This window comes from Zeus faber (genome assembly GCF_960531495.2).
Source record: "Zeus faber genome assembly, chromosome: 5".
Classification (NCBI taxonomy): domain Eukaryota; kingdom Metazoa; phylum Chordata; class Actinopteri; order Zeiformes; family Zeidae; genus Zeus; species Zeus faber.
Genome location: NC_137192.1, coordinates 36936701 through 36961086, shown reverse-complemented (window position 1 = coordinate 36961086; position 24386 = coordinate 36936701). Strand labels below are relative to the sequence as shown.

The window sequence follows — 24386 nt, the reverse complement described above, 5'->3', positions numbered from 1 at the left end:
TGTTACACTATTAGACTGTTAAATTATGACACTATTAGACTGTTACACTATAAGGCTGTTACATTGTTACACTATCACACTGTTAGACAATACCACTATTACACTGTTACACAATTAGACTATTACACTTACATTATGACACTATTACACTATTAGACTGTTACACTATTAGCCTTTACCACTAATAATTTGTTAGACTATTACACTGGTACCCTATTACATTGTTACACTATTAGACTGTTACACAATTACACTGTTACACTATTAGACTGTTAAATTATGACACTATTAGACTGTTACACTATAAGGCAGTTACACTATCACACTGTTAGACAATAACACTTTTACACTATTACACTATTAGACTGTTAAACTATGACACTATAAGACTGTTACACTATTAGACTTTACCACTAATAAATTGTTAGACTATTACACTGTAACACTATAACACTGTTACCCTATTACATTGTTACACTATTAGACTGTTACACTATTAGACTGTTGCACTGTTACACCATTACACTGTTACACTATTAGACTGTTACACTATGACACTAATACACTATTAGACTTTTCCACTGATAAATTGTTAGACTATTACACTGTTACACAATTATACTGTTACACTATCACACTGTTAGACAATAACACTATTACACAATTAGACTGTTACACTATTAGACTTTTCCACTGATAAATTGTTAGACTATTACACTGTAACACTATAACACTGTTACCCTATTACATTGTTACACTATTAGACTGTTACACTATTAGACTGTTGCACTGTTACACCATTACACTGTTACACTATTAGACTGTTACACTATGACACTAATACACTATTAGACTTTTCCACTGATAAATTGTTAGACTATTACACTGTTACACAATTATACTGTTACACTATCACACTGTTAGACAATAACACTATTACACAATTAGACTGTTACACTATTAGACTTTTCCACTGATAAATTGTTAGACTATTAGACTGTTACACCGTTACACTGTTACCCTATTACATTGTAACACTATTAGACTGCTACACTGTTACACTATTGCACAATTAGGCTGTTGCACTATTACACTATTATACTGTTACACTATTAGACTGTTAAATTATGACACTATTAGACTGTTACACTATAAGGCTGTTACATTGTTACACTATCACACTGTTAGACAATAACACTATTACACTGTTACACAATTAGACTATTACACTTACATTATGACACTATTACACTATTAGACTGTTACACTATTAGCCTTTACCACTAATAATTTGTTAGACTATTACACTGGTACCCTATTACATTGTTACACTATTAGACTGTTACACAATTACACTGTTACACTATTAGACTGTTAAATTATGACTATTAGACTGTTACACTATAAGGCAGTTACACTATCACACTGTTAGACAATAACACTTTTACACTATTACACTATTAGACTGTTAAACTATGACACTATAAGACTGTTACACTATTAGACTTTACCACTAATAAATTGTTAGACTATTACACTGTAACACTATAACACTGTTACCCTATTACATTGTTACACTATTAGACTGTTACACTATTAGACTGTTGCACTGTTACACCATTACACTGTTACACTATTAGACTGTTACACTATGACACTAATACACTATTAGACTTTTCCACTGATAAATTGTTAGACTATTACACTGTTACACAATTATACTGTTACACTATCACACTGTTAGACAATAACACTATTACACAATTAGACTGTTACACTATTAGACTTTTCCACTGATAAATTGTTAGACTATTAGACTGTTACACCGTTACACTGTTACCCTATTACATTGTAACACTATTAGACTGCTACACTGTTACACTATTGCACAATTAGGCTGTTGCACTATTACACTATTATACTGTTACACTATTAGACTGTTAAATTATGACACTATTAGACTGTTACACTATAAGGCTGTTACATTGTTACACTATCACACTGTTAGACAATAACACTATTACACTGTTACACAATTAGACTGTTACACTATTACACTTACATTATGACACTATTACACTATTAGACTGTTACACTATTAGCCTTTACCACTAATAATTTGTTAGACTATTACACTGGTACCCTATTACATTGTTACACTATTAGACTGTTACACAATTACACTGTTACACTATTAGACTGTTAAATTATGACACTATTAGACTGTTACACTATAAGGCAGTTACACTATCACACTGTTAGACAATAACACTTTTACACTATTACACTATTAGACTGTTAAACTATGACACTATTAGACTGTTACACTATCACACTATAAGACTGTTACACTATTAGACTTTACCACAAATAAATTGTTAGACTATTACACTGTAACACTATAACACTGTTACCCTATTACATTGTTACACTATTAGACTGTTACACTTTTAGACTGTTACACTATTAGACTGCTACACTGTTAGACTGTTACACTATTAGACTGTTACACTATTAGACTATTAGACTGTTACACTTTTAGACTGTTACACTATTAGACTATTACACTGTGACACTATTAGACTGTTACACTATTAGACTGTTGCACTGTTACACCATTACACTGTTACACTATTAGACTGTTACACTATGACACTAATACACTATTAGACTTTTCCACTGATAAATTGTTAGACTATTACACTGTTACACAATTATACTGTTACACTATCACACTGTTAGACAATAACACTATTACACAATTAGACTGTTACACTATTAGACTGTTAAACGATGACACTAATACACTATTACACTTTTTCAAATAAATTGTTAGACTGTTAGACACTTGCACTATTAGACAGTTACGCTGTTACACTGCTGCACTATAACACTATTACACTATTAGACTGTTACACTATTACACTGTTAGACTGTTACACTATTAGACTGTGTACTGTTACACTATTACACTGTTACACTTTTAGACTGTTACACTATTAGACTGTTACACTATTAGACTGCTACACTGTTAGACTGTTACACTATTACACTGTTACACTATTAGACTGTTACACTGTTACACTATTACATAATTAGACTGTTAAATTATGACACTATTAGACTGTTACACTATTACACTATAAGGCTGTTACACCATTACACAATTAGACTGTTGCACAATTACACTGTTACACTATTAGACTGTTAAATTATGACACTATTAGACTGTTACACTATTACACTATAAGGCTGTTACACCATTACACAATTAGACTGTTACACTTTTAGACTGTTACACTATTAGACTGTTACACTATTAGACTGTTACACTATTAGACTATTACACTGTGACACTATTAGACTGTTACACTATTAGACTGTTACACTTTTAGACTGTTACACTATTAGACTGCTACACTGTTAGACTGTTACACTATTAGACTGTTACACTATTAGACTATTAGACTGTTACACTTTTAGACTGTTACACTATTAGACTATTACACTGTGACACTATTAGACTGTTACACTATTAGACTGTTACACTATTAGACTGTTACACTATTAGACTATTACACTGTGACACTATTATACTGTTACACTATTAGACTGTTACACTATTAGACTGTTACACTATTAGACTATTACACTGTGACACTATTAGACTGTTACACTATTAGACTGTTACACTTTTAGACTGTTACACTATTAGACTGCTACACTGTTAGACTGTTACACTATTAGACTGTTACACTATTAGACTATTAGACTGTTACACTTTTAGACTGTTACACTATTAGACTATTACACTGTGACACTATTAGACTGTTACACTATTAGACTGTTACACTATTAGACTGTTACACTTTTAGACTGTTACACTATTAGACTGCTACACTGTTAGACTGTTACACTATTAGACTGTTACACTATTAGACTATTAGACTGTTACACTTTTAGACTGTTACACTATTAGACTATTATACTGTTACACTATTAGACTGTTACACTGTTAGACTGTTACACTATTACACAGTTAGACTATTAGACTGTTACACTTTTAGACTTTTCCACTAATACACTGTTACACTATTAGACTGTTACATAGTGTAATACAAGCAGGCCTGTTATTGTTTTACAGTTTGTGTCAGACTGTTTCCAGACTCAACAGACTGATCCTCACAAGCTGCAGCTCTATTCTCTCTCACACACACACACACTGTGGAGCTCCCAGAGGAACAAGGGTTTTTGAGGAAGAGAGGAAAGGAAATATCTGACAACTGTTCCAGGATCCCAGCTAACCACTGGTAATGTAGAGACCTGTCTGTCTGTCCGTGTGCCTGTCTGTGTCTCTATCTGTCTGTGTCTTTGTGTGTGTCAGCAGGTAGGTTGCATGTTCTGGTGAGGAGGTAGAGAGGTGTATATGTACACTGAAGCGCGACCCAGCACACCCACACACACACACACACACACACACACACACACACACAGGGTTGTCTCTCCATGTGAGCCTGCACATCCAGACCCTAACCCCCTCTGACTTGCTCGGTCGGAAATCAGACCAAGAAGCCACAGTGTGTGTTACAGTGTGTTACAGTGTGTTACAGAGTGTGTTACAGAGTGTGTTACGGTGTGTGTTACAGTGTGTTACAGTGTGTTATAGTGTGTGTTGCAGTGTGTGTTACAGTGTGTGTTACAGTGTGTGTGGAATGAAACATGTTTGTTTCCTGTTCCTAGTTTGTCTGATGCTTTAGTTTCATTTCTGGGTTCTAACAACAGAGAGGACCCACAACTATAGCCACACATCTTCCTGTTGGCATGGTAACCACACTGCACACTGTATCAGGTAAAACACATCAAACACTGACATCAGGATCCATCCCATGGTCGCACTCCTCTGTCCTGTCCCATCATGCACTGCTCCTCACTCTCATGCTGCTGTGCTTTAATAATGACAGACCTCAGGCTGATAGAGCAGTCATTACACACACACACACGCTAACCATCCATTAGTAACTGAGAAGGTATTTGAGGAACAACAGGAAGTCTATCTGTTAGTGAAGCTCAGCTGATACAGGCAGACATCTATCTAACTGTCTGTCTGTCTTTGTGGGACCTCTGCTGCAGGGATGAAGCTGTGGACTCTTGTTGCTTTGGGAGTGTTGCTGCTTCACAATGTTCCTCAGGCAGAGACTCAGGCAGGAAGTGGATCCAAGAAAGAAGGAGCAGAAGTAGGACGGAGGAAAGGAAGAAGAGCTGGAAGAGGTAGGACATCCACCCATCCTGTCTGGTTAGAGGTAGGACATCCAGGTAACCAACTCTAGACACAGGGGATGGAATGGGATAGTTCCTGGTTTATGATGTTTATTCTGCTTTGAGTCTACGACAGCATGAGAAGATATTATGGGATGGCTGATACATTTAAAGACCAGGATGGAAAGACACCTTCCGGATGTGGTATCTCCATGCTTGACTTTGATCCAGAGTGTCCGAACCACAGGGTGAACCAAGAGCTTAGCAAAGTCCATGACATCCTCTACCACAAGCGTAAAAGGGCCAATGAGCAAGGCACCATACTCTGGATGTTATCAAGCAGCATTCTGCATCCTGCTGAGGTTATCGCTGTCCTAATGTGCTTCCAGGCCAAGGCCGGTCCAGACCCAGACCTCTGCAGATGAGGCTGGTTCCTGGTCTAGATGGTCAAGTCAGGCCCGTGGACCATGAGGGAAACACGCTGATCCTGGACTCCTCCAGGAGCTCCACACAACAGCACTCCAGCCACAACGTTATCCCAGGTTAGTTAGAACATTAAACTTTTCCAGGTTCAATATCCCAGTAGCATATAAGCACTGGAAGAGTAAGTCACAGTAGCATTGGAATGGAAGGGTACTTCCTGAGTGTGCGCATTAGTGGGTGTGTGTATAGAGTGTGTGTGGACTGTGTGTGTGTGTGTGTGTGTGTGTGTGTGTACTGTGTGTTTGTGTGTGTGTGTGTACTGTGTGTGTGTGTGTACTGTGTGTTTGTGTGTGTGTGTGTACTGTGTGTGTGTGTGTGTACTGTGTGTTTGTGTGTGTGTGTGTACTGTGTGTGTGTGTACTGTGTGTTTGTGTGTACTGTGTGTGTGTGTGTGTGTGTACTGTGTGTACTGTGTGTGTGTGGACTGTGTGTGTGTGGACTGTGTGTGTGTGGACTGTGTGTGTGTACTGTGTGTGTGTGTACTGTGTGTGTGTGTGTGTGTGTGTGTGTGTGTGTGTGTACTGTGTGTGTGTGCACTGTGTGTGTGTGTACTGTGTGTGTGTGTACTGTATGTGTGTGTGTGCTGTGTGTGTGTGTACTGTGTGTGTGCTGTGTGTGTGTGTACTGTGTGTGTGCTGTGTGTGTGTGTACTGTGTGTGTGTGTACTGTGTACTGTGTGTGTGTGTGTGTGTGTGTGTTTTAGTGACTGGAGCACTAAAGCTGCCTGATTGGAACCAGATGGAGACAGAGCGACAGACACAGGCAGTAAGACAGAAAAGTTGAATTCCTTACACATTGAGCTGTAACACAAGGTCAAAAACAGAGAGGTCAGACAAGGAGACAGAAAGACAGGCAGGCAGACAGGATACAAAAAAGTTTCTTTCTGAATTCCATGAACTTTGTAGAACATTCCAATGTGGATGGAATATAAAGCAGAAGACGCTGTCACCACGGAAACGGTGGCTTGAGCAACACTCCAACATGAACAAAGTAGGTGAAGCAACAAACATTGTGTGACGGAGGTGGAACCGGCACCAGAACAGCTCCAGGACACTCATCTCAGTAAAGAGCAGAGAGACAACGCCCCAAGCTGCAAAGTACAGTGTAGCAGCTGAAATGACAGACTGGAGAGCTGGAGCAGATGGAGAGGGCAGGTCCAGGTGGAGGAGCACCACCTACTTTAGTTTCTAGGTTCAACTGCAGGACAAAGCCTGGCGGTGGCTAAATACAGTGCGGACCCCCGAACAGCCTCCGTCAACACACAACAATGACTGCAACAGACTCTGGGAGGCATCCAGATGCAGCGACCGTTCAGCCAGGAACCTCTGACGCCCTTCAAAGCATGTTCTGTGAAGACCACCGCTTGTACTGGGAGGCTCCCAGTGTCACCGCTACAGACCGCTTGTACTGGGCAGCTCTACTGAAGGTGTCACTAAACGTTGTAGCTTATTCAGACTCTGAACTTCAGACCGTTGTTCCTTCCTGTCCCCTCCTTGATGACTTCCTGTCTGCAGCTCCAGCCTCCGCTTTGTGTTTGTGCTGCAGGTCCGAGAGGCCACTGCCGGGTCCAGGGTCTGACCCTGTTCCACCAAGCCGCCTGGTCCCCCAAGCCCTGCGTCACCTGCCTGTGCACGGCGGGCCAGGTGCTCTGCCATGAGGTCACATGTCCCACAATGCACTGCAGCTTCCCCTTCACGCCACCCGGGGAGTGCTGCCCAGTCTGCATAGAGACAGGTAGACACTGGCCAGGGGCAGGAAGACAGACAGGCACACCTCACAGCACTTGATACAAAAGAAGAACTTCCTGCTTGATATGTATAAGACTACACCATATTTCATGAGGTGAAACCGAATGATAATCCATGTTCTGTAAACGGAATAGTATATATACTGTATATGACTTTACATAATATATATATTGTAGATATATATATACAGTGGGGCAAAAAAGTATTTAGTCAGCCACCAATTGTGCAAGTTCTCCCACTTAAAAAGATGAGAGAGGCCTGTTATTTTCATCATAGGTTCACTTCGACTATGAGACAGAACGGGGGGAAAGAATCCAGGAAATCACATTGTAGGATTTTTAATGAATTAATTGGTAAATTCCTCGGTAAAATAAGTATTTGGTCACCTACAAACAAGCAAGATTTCTGGCTTTCACAGACCTATAAGTTTTTCTTTAAGAGGCTCCTCTGTCCTCCACTCGTTACCTGTATTAATGGCACCTGTTTGAACTCGTTATCAGTATAAAAGACACCTGTCCACAACCTCAAACAGTCACACTCCAAACTCCACTATGGCCAAGACCAAAGAGCTGTCAAAGGACACCAGAAACAAAATTGTAGACCTGCACCAGGCTGGGAAGACTGAATCTGCAATAGGTAAGCAGCTTGTTGTGAAGAAATCAACTGTGGGAGCAATTATTAGAAAATGGAAGACATACAAGACCACTGATAATCTCCCTCCATCTGGGGCTCCACGCCAGATCTCACCCCGTGGGGTCAAAATGATCACAAGAACGGTGAGCAAACATCCCAGAACCACACGGGGGGACCTAGTGAATGACCTGCAGAGAGCTGGGACCAAAGTAACAAAGGCTACCATCAGTAACACACTACGCCGCCAGGGACTCAAATCCTGCAGTGCCAGACGTGTCCCCCTGCTTAAGCCAGTACATGTCCAGACCCGTCTGAAGTTTGCTAGAGAGCATTTGGATGATCCAGAAGAGGATTGGGAGAATGTCATATGGTCAGATGAAACCAAAATAGAACTTTTTGGTAAAAACTCAACTTGTCGTGTTTGGAGGAGAAAGAAAGCTGAGTTGCATCCAAAGAACACCATACCTACTGTGATGCATGGGGGTGGAAACATCATGCTTTGGGGCTGTTTTTCTGCAAAGGGACCAGGACGACTGATTCGTGTAAAGGAAAGAATGAATGGGGCCATGTATCGTGAGATTTTGAGTGAAAACCTTCCATCAGCAAGGGCATTGAAGATGAAACGTGGCTGGGTCTTTCAGCATGACAATGATCCCAAACACACAGCCCGGGCAACGAAGGAGTGGCTTCGTAAGAAGCATTTCAAGGTCCTGGAGTGGCCTAGCCAGTCTCCAGATCTCAACCCCATAGAAAATCTTTGGAGGGAGTTGAAAGTCTGTGTTGCCCAGCGACAGCCCCAAAACATCACTGCTCTAGAGGAGATCTGCATGGAGGAATGGGCCAAAATACCAGCAACAGTGTGTGAAAACCTTGTGAAGACTTACAGGAAACGTTTGACCTCTGTCATTGCAAACAAAGGGAATATAACAAAGTATTGAGATGAACTTTTGTTATTGACCAAATACTTATTTTCCACCATAATTTGCAAATCAGACAATGTGATTTTCTGGATTTTTTTTTTCTCATTTTGTCTCTCATAGTTGAAGTGAACCTATGATGAAAATAACAGGCCTCTCTCATCTTTTTAAGTGGGAGAACTTGCACAATTGGTGGCTGACTAAATACTTTTTTGCCCCACTGTATATACATAGATAATATATATATATATATATATATATATATATATAATACATGTACTGTGTACAGTATCGTATACAGTGTATATACTATACATAGTACAAATACTGTATATATTTATACATAGTGTGTAATAGTATATATATATATGGATATATGATCCATGTACTGTATAGAATATATATTGTACCGCTTCATCCTGCTCCCCCCGTTATTCCCTCCATTAATGGGACCTATCAGTGAACATCTCTCATAGGTGCGAAAAACATCTTTTTATAGTGTAAAAATATAGTCATTGGAACACGGGTCCAACCCTCCCTGTTTCAGTGGGAGGAGCCAGCCTCCCAGGCCCCAAGGTCTGAGCCAATGGGCTCTGAGCTCGGTGTCCATCTGGAAACCTTCACTGATTCCACCTCATCAGTAAAGTCACTAGAATGTCTTTCTGAACAAATACTCTACCTGTCTGTCTCTCTGCCTGCTTGTTTCTCCGTCTATCTCACCCCCTTGTGTGTTTCCTTGTGAATGCTCTCTTCTCTTCTTCCCTCTTCCTCTACTTTTCCTCTCCACCCTCTGTTCTTCCCCACCCTGTCTTCTCCATCCTCTTCCTCTCCACCCTCTTCCTCTCATCCTTTCCTTCCTCTACACCCTCTCTTCCTCTCTTTCCTCTCCATCATTCTCTCTGTTCTCTCCACCACTCTTCTCTCTCTTCCTCCTTCACCTCCACCCAGACTCTGACCTCTCTGCCCACTCCCCAGTTTCCAACGATCCTGGTGACCTGGTGACCCCAGAAAGGGAAGAGGAGGAGCGGCTGAGGAAGAGGGAAGAGGAGAAGAGGAAAAGGAGGAAGGAGAGGAAGGAGAAGGTGGAGAGACAGAGGAGGAGGGAGGAAGAGGAGGAGTGGAGAGGGAGAGAGAGAGAGGAGAGGAGGATGGAGGAGCGAGTGGGGAGAGAGATCAAGGAGAAAGAGAGGAGGCAGGAGGAGAAGCTAAAAGAGGAGCTGAGAACTCTGGAGGAGGAGGCGTGGCCAGGGGAGGAAGAGGAGGCATGGCCAGGGGAGGAAGAGGAGGCGGGGCCAGAGGAGGAAGAGGAGGCGGGGCCAGAGGAGGAAGAGGAGGCATGGCCAGAGGAGGAAGAAGAGGCGGGGCCAGAGGAGGCGTGGCTGAGAGGGGATGTGTTTGCGGATGAAGATGCAGACCTCCCCCGCGCCCTGCGGCTGCTTCCGGCAGGATGTGACATCACAGACGTCACGCTAACGTGTGAAAACACCAAACTGAGCAACTTCCCCGTCCTGACCCTCCCTGGGCTGCTGTCCCTGAACCTGGAGGGTAAGTCGTACTGTCAGTTGATTCATATAAATACAGATGTATTGATAGTAACAGTGGTTTCCATCCAGCAGGAAGTGGACCTGTCTCTGCCACGCCCCTGAAACATATAGGTGCCATATTATGGGATAGATATCATATGTCCCACATCTGGTTTGAGTATCTGGAAACTGCTACAAACAATAACGTCTACACCCTAGAGGGCGGAGCTTATGACTTGGTTGGTTTCCCAAACTTCATAGAAATGATACCTTTGTCGTATTCAGTGTTAAGTCAGTTTAGTCACTATGTCACTATCCGGTCACTAGCTGGTCACTAGCCAGCCGGTCACTAGCCATCACTAGTTGGTCACAAGTCAGCCGGTCACTAGCCGTCACTAGTTGGTCACAAGCCAGCCGGTCACTAGTTGGTCACAAGCCAGCCGGTCACTAGTTGGTCACAAGTCAGCCGGTCACTAGCCATCACTAGTTGGTCACAAGTCAGCCGGTCACTAGCCATCACTAGTTGGTCACAAGTCAGCCGGTCACTAGCCGTCACTAGTTGGTCACAAGCCAGCCGGTCACTAGTTGGTCACTAGCCAGCCGGTCACTAGTTGGTCACTAGCCAGCCAGTCACTAGCCGGTCCCTAGCCATCACTAGTTGGTAACTAGCCAGCCGGTCACTAGCCATCACTAGTTGGTCACTAGCCAGCCGGTGACTAGTTGGTCAGTAGTCAGCCGGTCACTAGCCGTCACTAGTTGGTCACAACCCAGCCGGTCACTAGTTGGTCACTAGCCAGCCGGTCACTAGTTGGTCACTAGCCAGCCGGTCACTAACCATCACTAGTTGGTCACAACCCAGCCGGTCACTAGTTGGTCACAAGCCAACCGGTCCTAGCTGTCACTAGCCAGCCAGTCACTAGTTGGTCACAAGCCAGCCGGTTACTAGTTGGTCACTAGCCAGCCGGTCACTAGTTGGTCTCAAGCCAGCCGGTCACTAGTTGGTCACTAGCCAGCTGGCCACTAGCCGTCACTAGTTGGTCTCAAGCCAGCCGGTCACTAGTTGGTCTCAAGCCAGCCGGTCACTAGTTAGTCACTAGCCAGCCGATCACTAGTTGGTCACTAGCCGTCACTAGTTGGTCACTAGCCAGCCGGTCACTAGCCGTCACTAGTTGGTCACAACCTAGCCGGTCACTAGTTGGTCTCAAGCCAGCCGGTCACTAGTTGGTCACTAGCCAGCTGGTCACTAGTTGGTCACCAGCCGTCACTAGTTGGTCACAAGCCAGCCGGTCACTAGCCGTCACTAGTTGGTCACAACCCAGCCGGTCACTGGTTGGTCTCAAGCCAGCCGGTCACTAATTGGTCACTAGCCAGCCGACCACTAGCTGTCACTAGTTGGTCACTAGCCAGCCGTCACTAGTTGGTCACTAGCCAGCCAGTCACTAGCCAGCCGGTCACGAGTTGGTCACTAGCCCACCGGTCACTAGTTGGTCAATAGCCAGCCGGTCAGTAGTTGGTCACTAGCCGTCACTAGTTGGTCACTAGCCAGCCGGTCACGAGTTGGTCACTAGCCCACCGGTCACTAGTTGGTCAATAGCCAGCCGGTCACTTGTTGGTCACTAGCTGTCACTAGTTAGTCACTAGCCAGCCGGTCACTAGTTGGTCACTAGCTGTCACTAGTTAGTCACTAGCCAGCCGGTCACTAGTTGGTCACTAGCCAGCCGGTCACTAGCCAGCTGGTCACTAGTTGGTCACTAGCCGTCACTAGTTGGTCACTAGCCAGGCGGTCACTAGTTGGTCACTAGCCAGCCGGTCACTAGCTGGTCACTAGTTGGTCACTAGCCAGCCGGTCACTAGTTGGTCACTAGCCAGCCGGTCACTAGCCGTCACTAGTCGGTTACAACCCAGCCGGTCACTAGTTGGTCACTAGCCAGCCGGTCACCAGTTGGTCACTAGCCAGCCGGTCACTAGTTGGTCACAAGCCAGCCGGTCACTAGCCGGTCACTAGTTGGTCACTTGCCAGCCGGTCACTAGCTGTCACTAGTTGGTCACTAGCCAGCCGGTCACAAGTTGGTCACTAGCCAGCCGTTCACTAGCCAGCCGGTCACTAGTTGGTCACTAGCCAGTTGGTCACTAGTTGGTCACTAGCCAGCCGGTCACTAGCCGTCACTAGTTGGTCACAACCTAGCCGGTCACTGGTTGGTCTCAAGCCAGCCGGTCACTAGTTGGTCACTAGCCAGCCGGTCACTAGTTGGTCACTAGCCAGCCAGTCACTAGCCAGCTGGTCACGAGTTGGTCACTAGCCCACCGGTCACTAGTTGGTCACTAGCCAGCCGGTCACTAGTTGGTCACAACCTAGCCGGTCACTAGTTGGTCTCAAGCCAGCCGGTCACTAGTTGGTCACTAGCCAGCTGGTCACTAGTTGGTCACTAGCCGTCACTAGTTGGTCACAAGTCAGCCGGTCACTAGCCAGCCGGTCACTAGCCGTCACTAGTTGGTCAGAACCCAGCCGGTCACTGGTTGGTCTCAAGCCAGCCGGTCACTAGTTGGTCACTAGCCAGCCGACCACTAGCTGTCACTAGTTGGTCACAAGCCAGCCGGTCACTAGCCAGCCGGTCACTAGTTGGTCACTAGCCAGCCAGTCACTAGCCAGCTGGTCACGAGTTGGTCACTAGCCAGCCAGTCACTAGCCAGCTGGTCACTAGTTGGTCACTAGCCAGCCGGTCACTAGTTGGTCACTAGCCAGCCAGTCACTAGCCAGCTGGTCACTAGTTGGTCACTAGCCAGCCGGTCACTAGTTGGTCACTAGCCAGCCGGTCACTAGTTGGTCACTAGCCAGCCGGTCACTAGTTGGTCACTAGCCAGCCGGTCACTAATTTTGCTGCTCTGTGCAGGAAACAGCATCAGCAGCATCCCAGACGGAGCCTTCAACGGCCTCCCCAACCTGGAGTGGATCAACCTGCGTAAGAACCAGCTCTCCTTCAACTCCATCACAGAAAAAGCCTTCCAGGTGAGAACCGCCTCCACCATAACCAGACCAGCCTCCACCCCACCCAGACCAGCCTCCACCCCACCCAGACACGCCTCCACCCCACCGAGACCTGTCCCTCTCTTTCTCTCTCTCTCTCCTTAACTGGTCCTTCATGCTTCCTGATACTTGAAGGCTCCGCCCACATTGATGATGGATGTAGAACCAGTTGGGATTAGACCTCCACCCTCTCATAGTTGTAATTTGTTCTCAAGTTCACATCATGTTGTTGGTGCAGATCAGAAACTATGTCACTTCAGTCTGATTCTGATCTTGTGGTTCTGAATGGGTCCATATCCTTCAGGGACCAGGGCTCCATTTGGAAACCATGAAAAAAACATCTGTTCTGTGGGCGGAGCCGGTGGTGTTATGTGGGGTTAAGTGGTGTTAGGTGGGGTTATGTGGTGTTAGGTGGGCGTATGAGGTGTTAGATGGGGTTAGATGGTGTTGTGTGGTGTTTACGTAGTGTTATGTGGTGTTATTTGGGGTTATGTGGGGAAAGGTGGTGTTAGGTGGTGTTAAGCAGGATTTGATGGGGTTATGTGGGGATAGGTAATGTTAGGTGGGGTTATGTAGGGTTATATGGGGAAAGGTGGTGTTATGTGTGGATAGGTGGTGTTAGGCGGTGTTCTGAGTATTTAATAATTTTCCTCTTTATTGATCATTTTGGTTGATATAGTTTCACTAGTACTAGTGCCAGTCTGTACTGTGTCTACAGGGCCTGAGTTTCCTGAAGCGTCTGTACCTAGACGGGAACCTTCTGGAGCAGGTTCCATGTACTAGTACTAGTACCAATGTGTACTGTGTCTACAGGGCCTGAGCTCCCTGAAGCGTCTGTACCTGGACGGGAACCTTCTGGAGCAGGTTCCACGTCGTCTTCCCCCGACGCTGCAGGAGCTGAAGGTCAACGACAACAAACTGCGAGGGATCCAGGCCAGCACCTTTCAAGGTAGTTGTACTACTACTAGAACTATGTAGTACTACATGGTACTGTGTAGTACTACACGTTACACATGTACACATATCCACACATTCATATCCACACGTATACATATACACACAAATACGTATTCACACATAAATACCCATACGTATACATATCCACACATCCATATATAATGTATATCCACACATATACATCCATATATAATGTATATCCTCATGTATATATTCATATATACTGTATATCCTCATGTATATATATCCATATACAATAAACTGCATATCCTCATATTGTGTGTAGATCTGAGCAGCCTTATGATCCTGGAGCTGGAGGACAACCTGCTCAGTGAACTCAACGTGGCTCCTCAGGCATTCTCCTCCCTCAGCCAGCTGTCCTACCTGCGACTGGGTCGCAACTACTTCCGCACCATACCCCAAGGCCTTCCCAGCACCCTACTGGTACCGGCACACACACCCTAATGGTACCGGACCACACAACCTAAAGGGTACCAGCGCAAATACCCTACTGTACCGGCACAAACATCCTACTGGTACCAGTTCACATACCCTACTGGAACTGGCACAAACACCCTACTGGTACCGGCGCACACACCCTACTGGTACCGGCGCACACACCCTACTGGTACTCGTACAAACATCCTACTGGTACTGGCCCACACATCCTACTGGTACCAGCGCAAATACCCTACTGTACCAGCACAAACATCCTACTGGTACTAGTGCACATACCCTACTGGAACTGGCACAAACATCCTTCTGGTGCCATCGCACACACCCTACTGGTATTGGTGGACACACCCTACTGCTAACGGCGCACACACCCTACTGGTACCGGCGCACACACCCTACTGGTACCAGTGCACACACCCTAATGGTACCAGCGCACACGCTCTACTGGTACCGGAACACACACCCTACTGGTACCTGCGCACACAACCTAAAGGGTACTAGCACAAATACCCTACTGTTCCGGCACAAACATCCTACTGGTACCAGTGCACATACCCTACTGGAACTGGCACAAACATCCTTCTGGTACCGTTGCACACACCCTACTGGTACCGGCGCACATACCCTTCTGGTACTGGTGCTCATACCCTACTGGTACCAGCACAGATACCCTACTGATACTCGTGCAAACATCCTACTGGTACTGGCGCACACATCCTACTGGTACCAGAACACACACCCTACTGGTACCAGCGCACACAACCTAAAGGATACCAGTGCACATACCCTACTGGAACTGGCACAAACATCCTTCTGGTACCGGCGCACACATACCCTACTGGTACTCGTGCAAACTTCCTACTGGTACTGGCGCACACATCCTACTGGTACCGGAACACACACCCTACTGGTACCAGTGCACACAACCTAAATGGTACCAGCGCAAATACCCTACTGTACCGCCACAAACATCCTACTGGTACCAGTGCACATACCCTACTGGTACCAGCACAAACACCCTACTGGTACCGGCGCGAACACCCTACTGGTACCGGCGCACACACCCTACTGGTACCGGCGCACACACCCTACTGGTACCGGCGCACACACCCTACTGGTACCGGCGCACACATACTACTGGTACTCGCGCACACATCCTACTGGTACTGGCGCACACATCCTACTGCTACCAGGGCACACATTTTACTGGTACCAGGGCACACATGCTACTGGTACTGGAGTACACACCCTACTAGTTCCAGCGCATATACCCTTCTGGTACCAGCGCAAACATCGTACTGGTACCAGCACACCCTATTGGTACCGGGGAACACTCCCTACTGGCATCGGCGCACATATCCTACTGGAACCGACGCATACATCCTACTTGCTTCTCTTGGTTCTGGTGATGCAGCTGCTCAGCATGCAGACTACCTGTCTGCATGCTACAAATAGAAGCACGCAGACAGTAGCACACAAACAGGTACTCAGACATTAGCACATAGGTAGATCATCAAACCTTCCCTGTTTTGCAGGAGCTCCACCTGGAGAACAACCTGGTGGAGGAGATCTCTGGTGGTGTTTTCAACCAGACCACCAGCCTTAACGTGGTGTCGCTGAGACACAACAAGCTGGACGAGGCCCGCATCGCCCCCCTGGCCTGGATCCACCACAGGTCCCTCCTCCACCCTCCTCCTTCACCCTTCCATCCCTCCCCCAGCACCTTCCATCCATCCTCCACCCCCCCCCCATCACTCGTCCACCCACCTCCAACCCCCTCCATCACCCCTCTAACATGGGATTTGAGAACAGGTACTCCTCCCCTAACGACCGACCTGTTTAACCACGGTGCAGACGTCAGAGCAGCTCTATGACCAGCCTGTGTTGTCTGTGCGTACAACACGGCGGCGTCTCAGCGCCAAGCATCTCATTGCTCATCAGCGTCCTCAGCCTCGTTGCCTCACTTTGTCAGTATTCACTACACTAGTATTCGCAATAACCACGCCCCCTTCCGTCAAATAACACAGGTCATCGCTGATCAACCTGGTCCTAGAAACGGAACTCAAGTCGTTAAGTAAAGAGTACCTGTATATAAAAGTAGACATCTGGGTATGAATGATACTGCTTCTTGTTCCTCCACCTCAGGAACTTGGAGTCCATCGATCTATCCCATAATGACCTCCACCTTGTTCCCTCCTACCTGCCGAGATCCTTGCTTCACCTGGTCCTGGTGGGGAACCACATCGAAAGAGTGCCAGGTAGGAAGGGGTTAATGCCATGTGGTGGGAGGGGCTTAATGATTGACAGACAGGAGGCACTAGCTACTGATGAGGACAGTAACCAGTTGTAGTCCAGGATTTTACTAGCTGTTGCTGAGGACAGTAACCAGTTGTAGTCCAGCATTTGCTAGCTGTTGATAAGGACAGTAACCAGTTGTAGTCAAGGATTTACTAGCTGTTGCTGAGGACAGTAACCAGTTGTAGTCCGGGATTTACTAGCTGTTGCTGAGGACAGTAACCAGTTGTAGTCCAGCATTTACTAGCTGTTGATGAGGACAGTAACCAGTTGTAGTCCAGCATTTGCTAGCTGTTGATAAGGACAGTAACCAGTTGTAGTCCAGCATTTGCTAGCTGTTGATGAGGACCGTAACCAGTTGTAGTCCAGCATTTGCTAGCTGTTGATGAGGACAGTAACCAGTTGTAGTCCAGCATTTACTAGCTGTTGATGAGGACAGTAACCAGTTCTAGTCCAGCATTTACTAGCTGTTGATGAGGACAGTAACCAGTTCTAGTCCAGCATTTACTAGCTGTTGATGAGGACAGTAAGCAGTTCTAGTCCAGGATTTACTAGCTACTGATGAGGACAGTTAACCAGTTGTTGTCCAGAATTTACTAGCTGTTGATGAGGACAGTAACCAGTTGTAGTCCAGGATTTACTAGCTGTTGATGATGACAGTTAACCAGTTGTAGGCCAGGATTTACTAGCTGTTGATGAAGACAGTAACCAGTTCTAGTCCAGCATTTACTAGCTGTTGATGAGGACAGTAACCAGTTATAGTCCAGCAGTTACTAGCTGTTGATGATGACAGTAACCAGTTCTAGTCCAGCATTTACTAGCTGTTGATGAGGACAGTAACCAGTTATAGTCCAGCATTTACTAGCTGTTGATGAGGACAGTAACCAGTTGTAGGCCAGGATTTGTAGGCCAACAGCGCCCCAGGCGGTAATCGAACCCAGGACCTTCTTGCTGTGAGGCAGCAGTGCAATGCACTGCGCCACCGTGCCACATTTGCCCAGTTGTAGTCCAGCATTTGCTAGCTGTTGATAAGGACAGTAACCAGTTGTAGTCCGGGATTTACTAGCTGTTGATGAGGACAGTAACCAGTTGTAGTCCAGCATTTGCTAGCTGTTGATAAGGACAGTAACCAGTTGTAGTCCAGCATTTGCTAGCTGTTGATGAGGACCGTAACCAGTTGTAGTCCAGCATTTGCTAGCTGTTGATGAGGACAGTAACCAGTTGTTGTCCAGCATTTGCTAGCTGTTGATGAGGACAGTAACCAGTTGTAGTCCAGCATTTACTAGCTGTTGATGAGGACAGTAACCAGTTGTAGTCCAGCATTTACTAGCTGTTGATGAGGACAGTAACCAGTTGTTGTCCAGCATTTGCTAGCTGTTGATGAGGACAGTAACCAGTTGTAGGCCAGGATTTACTAGCTGTTGATGAGGACAGTAACCAGTTGTAGTCCAGGATTTACTAGCTGTTGCTGAGGACCTGGTCCTGGTCCGCAGGGTACGTCTTCGCCCACATGGACCCGGGGCTGCAGTACCTCTACCTGTCGTACAACCAGCTGGACGGGGAGGGCATCGAACCGGAGTCCTTCTTGGGCTCGTACGGTTCCCTGGTGGAGCTTTGTCTGGACCACAACCAGCTGATCACGGTGCCGTCCGGCATCACCCAGATGAGCAGCCTGCACTTCCTGCGCCTCAACAACAACAACATCAGGTTGAGACAAGCGGCCATTTTAACTGTGGACCATGATAGAGTTGTCATGTCAACCAGAAACACAACACTGCCACTGTCACTTCATAAACAGTCAACTACACACAGTACAACTACTACCACACCCAAATACACACAGTCCAGGTACTACCACACCCAAATACACACAGTACAGTTACTACCACAGCAAAATACACACAGTACAACTACTATCCCACCCAAATACACAGAGTACAGATACTACCACACCCAAATACACACAGTACAGCTACTACCACAGCCAAATACACACAATACAGGTAGGACTCCATGTTTCTTTCTGTCTGCATGTTGAAAGGTGTTTCCATGGTAACAAGGCCTCAGCTGCAGACAGTGAGCATGACGCAGGACTGAAGTAGAAACAGTCGTTCAAGCCTGGGTGACTCCTCTTGATGTTATTACAATTGTTATTATTATTATAAAAATTATTATAATTAATAATAAGATATGACTATTATAATTACAGCTATTATTATTATTATTATTATTATTATTATTATTATTATTATAATCACGATCATTATTAGTATTATTATTAATATTATTCTTGTTATTACAATTATATTTATTATTATTACTACTATTCTTTTTTTCTGTTACTATTATTACTAATATTAATATTGTTATAACTACTATTATTATTAGTTTTCTATTATTATTAATATTATTAATATTCAGATGTTCTGCTAATCAAGGTGTTAACAATACACCTACTGATGCACAAAACTTGGACACATCCTCAGTGTTGTATCCTGGATTCACTGGGTGTTTCGGGTCTTACAACAGACACCCTCCTCCAGGCGACCCGACCGGGGTGATCAAATCCCGGCCTGTGTAGTGGCATGCTACACCCACTGCACCCACTGCTCTCCCCTTTTCAACCAGAGCCATCTGGAGGCTTTTTCTGCTGCCTCCACGTTGCTGCCTATGGCCTTTCTCCGGTTGGCACCTGTTATGCCTAGTGTGCCGTAGGCTTTGCTCAGGGAGTGGCTCGCGAATCCCCGACTGCCCACCTTCACTGGCATGCACCTGGTCTTCCAGCCGTTCCTCCGACAGTCCTCCACCAGCTCCTGGTACTTCTCCCTCTTTCTTTCTTGAGCCTCCTCCATCCTCTCCTCCCAGGGAACCGTCAGCTCCAGCAAGAAAAGTTGTGGCCTCTGAGACCAAGATGATGTGTGGTGGAAATTTTAGCTGCCTCTCCAGGTCAACTGTCATCGCCCAATCTCGGGCCGTGGAGAGCAAACCAGCAGAGCAGTTCTTTGGTGTCTTTTCAGGCCTTTGTCCTTCCTTGACAAAGTGGATGGCCTTGGCTCTGGCTTGGGTGTATCGGCTGCCCTTGATCCCCTTGCTGATTTCTTCAGCGATGGATTTGAGGACCTGGTCGTGCCTCCATCGATACCGACCCTCACCTAGCGCTTTGGAGCAGCTGCTCACGATGTGTTCCAGTGTCCCTGTTTTGGGGACATAGGGGACATACAGGTGTTTCTATTTTGCCCCATATGCACAGGTTGGAAGGGCTTGGGAGGTCATAGTCCATCATAGTCCCCCTGGATCAACAACTTGATCCTCTGGGGGTTCCACTGCTAGATATCCTTCCAGGTGACACTCCGCTCCATCGCCTGCTCCCACTTCATCCAGGTGCCTTGCTGCCGCATGGCCACTGCTCTGCTGGTTCGCTCTTCCTCGACTGAAGTTCGCACCTCCTCCTGCACCAACCTCTGCCTCTCCCTTCGGCTGGCACAGTCATATCGGGTTGCTGTAAGGCTCCTAAGTCCAGCTCTGCCTTGCGCCACTGTTCCTAGGATAGCCTTGTGCTTCAGTCGTGTTTCTGCTTGCTGTACTGCATCGGCTGCCCACCACTTCCTCCCTGTCCTCACAACAATCCCTGCTCCAGACACTTTGGCATCTCTGGATCGAGAGTACTGCAGGTGTTCCCGTGCCCGTGCCACAATGAACTCCTCCCTGACTGAGCTGAAGGGGAGCCTGAGCTTATTCAAGATTCAAGATTCAAGATTTTTATTTGTCACATACATATACATACTTCCATACATATATGCAGTGAAATGTAATGCAACGCACCCGGTGATAGCACACAATAAGTCCTAGGAAAAAGTACAAAAATAAAATAAAATAAAAAGTAGAAAATTCCTTTCTAATAGACCGACTAACTGACTCCTAAAACGTAATACAGTAAGTGGAATACTTATAGAATAAGATAAAAAATATATAGAATAAAATACAATAAAAAATAAATTGAAATAAAATGGAATAGGTAGAAGGAATATGCCTATGTATATACAGATATGTGCATTTAAAGTGGCATGTGAATTAAAGTGGCATGTGAATGTGAATAGAGTGAGTAGTGTTTGGGATAATACAGCACAGTATACAACAGTACGGCGCAGCAATACGGCATCACGAACAACCCTGAACAGTGATACAGTATGCGGTACAGTATGCAACATACAGTACAGTAGGTAGTGGAGCCTAGTGCATGGCTCAGTTAGGACCCCTGGTGAGGTCAGCATTGACAGTTCTGATGGCTTGAGGGAAGAAACTCCGTCTCAGTCTCTCTGTTCTCGCTGTGTGACTGCGGAGGCGCTTGCCTGACGGAGCAGCTGAAACAGTCCGTTGTTGGGGTGATGAGGATCCTTCATGATCCTACGGGCTCTGCTACTACACCTCCTGGTGTATAACTCCTGCAAGGGGGGGAGGGTAGTTCCAGTGGTATGTTCAGCTGAACGCACCACCCTCTGCAGGGCCCGCCTGTCCTGGGCAGTACAGTTCCCAAACCAGGCAGTGATGTTGCCTGTCAGGATGCTCTCCACTGCTCCAGAGTAGAAGGACTTGAGGATCCTCACCGAGACCCGGAATTTCCTCAGCTGCCTGAGGTGGTAGAGACGCTGCCTCGCCTTTCTCACCAGAGTGTCTGTGTGAACAGTCCATGTTAAGTCCTCTGTGATGTGGACTCCCAGATATCTGAAGCTGCTCACCCTATCGACAGAAATCCCATTAATCCACAAGGGCGCGTGCGTCCTTGGTGTTCTCATACAGCCCAATGTTGCTCAGGTTGCGTGGCAATCCCAGCCATCTACGGAGATAACTGCTCACCTTTTGCTCAAAGCCTTCCACCACAGTCATGGGGACCTCGTAGATGAGCAGAGGCCAGAGGATTCTTGGGAGTATTCCATGCTGGTAAACCCAGGCCTTGAATCTTCCAGGGAGTCCAGACTTGTCCACTGTTCTTAACCAGCCCTCCAGGTCAGCACTGGTTGCCTTGATGGAATCTCTGTCGTTCAGGCTACAGTTGAAGACCTTTCCAAGGCTCTTCACCCGCTTCTCAGTGACTGATGGAATCTGATGTACTCCCAGCCTGAAACGGAATTTGTCTATGACCTTCCCCTTCTTTAGAACCAAGGACCTTGACTTTGCAGGTTTGAAGCTCATACGTACCCACGCCATGATGCGCTCCAACCCCTGGAGGATCCACCTGGCTCCTGGTACAGCTGTTGTTGTCACTGTGAGGTCATCCATGAAGGCTCTGATGGGAGGTTGCCTTACTCCAGACTTGCTGAGGGGTCCTCTGCATTCTGGTTCCGCTGCCTTGACCAGCATGTTCATTGCCAGTGCGAAGAGGGTCACTGAGATTGTGCCTCCAGTGATTATGCCCACTTCCAGCTGGTGCCAGTCAGATGTCATATGGCCAGAGGAGACTCAAACTGAACCTGCTGTAGTAGTCCAGGATGAGGTGTTTCACCTTCTGGGTAACATGGTGTTTCTCCAGTGCGACCTCCACCAGCTTGTGGGGTATTGAGCCATAGGCACAGCCAGGTCCCCCCCGCCTTCTCTTGCCTCCCTGATGAGCTGGGTTACCACGCATGTGTGTTCCAGGCAGCCAGGAACTCCTGGTATTCCTCCCTTCTGCACTGACGTGTTGATTTACCTGTTGCTCAACAGGAAGTTGGAGAGTCTCTTGGCTACGATGCTGAAGAAGATTTTGCTGTCCACACTGAGCAAGGAGATGACACGAAACTGGTCGATGTTCTCAGACTTATCTTTCGGTATGTACACTCCCTCAGCATACCTCCATGACTGGGCAGGTGGAACCCAACGAACGAAACAAATCTCATGGAAGTGTGAAAACATGGAGGGTTTTGGGCGTGGCTGCCTCCGCACATCCAATGTCCCTGACGTCTCCATCTGTTTATGGAATCCTTTACATTCAAACAGAAGCGTCCACTCGTCATGCAGCTGGATGGGACGGAGCGTTGGTATCCAGATGTGTCCTCTACTGCCCCCGGTGGAGTCGGTTGTTGTTTTACCTCCGTGGGAAGCTTTCTTTTGTAGAGCCGTGCATTAGCGTTAGACTGCACACACTCATTCGGGCCTGAGTGTAGTCCCTGGAATCAGCGTTTCAAAATGGCCTATTACTGAACTTCCTGTCGGTCGTCTTCCAGAAACATCCCAGACCAGAGCATCTGCGACCAGCGTGGAGACAGAGACTCCAGCCTGGTGGCGCTGAGGCTGGAAAACAACTTCCTGGACCCGGAGAAGATCCACCCGACGGCCTTCTCCTGCGTGCGCTCGGCCTCCAGTGTGGTCTTCCAACCGCAGAAGACCAAGTGACCGCACTGTCCACAGCCGTGGACTGAATGTTGGAATCCCCGCAAAACAAAGTCAGAAAATCACCTCTCATAAGAAGCCAGACAATTGAAAGAATGAGGAAGATTAAGTGGTTTCTTCTCAGTGACATGTTACATGTTGTTATCCATCTATCATTCATCTATCTATTAAAGGGGATGGTAGCTCAGGAGGTAGAGCTGGTCGTCTAGTAATCTAAAGGTTGCTGGCTCGATCCCAGGCTCCTTGAGCAAGACACTTAACCCCTAATTGCTCCTGATGGCTGCGTCCGTCAGTGTTTGAATAATTGTACAAAAGCGTCTGATCAATGACTACATGTAAATGTATCCATCCATCTACTGTCCCTCAGAGAGAGAAGTTGTTTTTGTTGGTAAGATGTGACTCAGGTCAGGAGGTGAATGTAGATCTGTTGAAATAAACCAACCGTCCAACAAGACTTTTACTGCTGGAAACATCCACAACATTCTCCTTAAACATCCCATGTCCAGGTGCACAGTCCTCCACATACCATCCAGGCTGATTAATCAGTCATACAGTCAGTCAGTCACTCAGAGACATAAGTCACTAAGAGTCATACAGTCATAAAGAGTCAGACAGTCACTCAGTCAGTCACTAAGAGTCATACAGTCAATCAGAGTCAGTTAGCCATAAAGAGTCAGTCACTAAGAGACAGACAGTCACTAAGAGACATCGTCACTAAGAGTCATAC

The 24386-nt window shown here is 46.4% G+C and overlaps 2 protein-coding genes across 2 annotated transcripts in view; one reads left to right on the top strand and one right to left on the bottom strand.

Moving 5' to 3' along the window:
- Positions 1–24386, bottom strand: part of cenpp (centromere protein P) — a gene marked incomplete at both ends in the record, with an annotated part of 78720 nt that overhangs the window by 2579 nt on the left and 51755 nt on the right. The window lies entirely within an intron of this gene.
- Positions 4229–24105, top strand: ecm2 (extracellular matrix protein 2, female organ and adipocyte specific). The gene is made up of 12 exons (XM_080000573.1): positions 4229–4310; positions 5131–5268; positions 5646–5798; positions 7285–7473; positions 10013–10582; positions 13452–13567; positions 14399–14534; positions 14829–14986; positions 16534–16673; positions 17144–17256; positions 18787–19000; positions 23494–24105. The coding sequence occupies exons 2-12, from the start codon at positions 5133–5135 to the stop codon at positions 23660–23662; spliced, it is 2094 nt and encodes a 697-aa protein (XP_079856699.1). The 5' UTR covers positions 4229–4310; positions 5131–5132; the 3' UTR covers positions 23663–24105.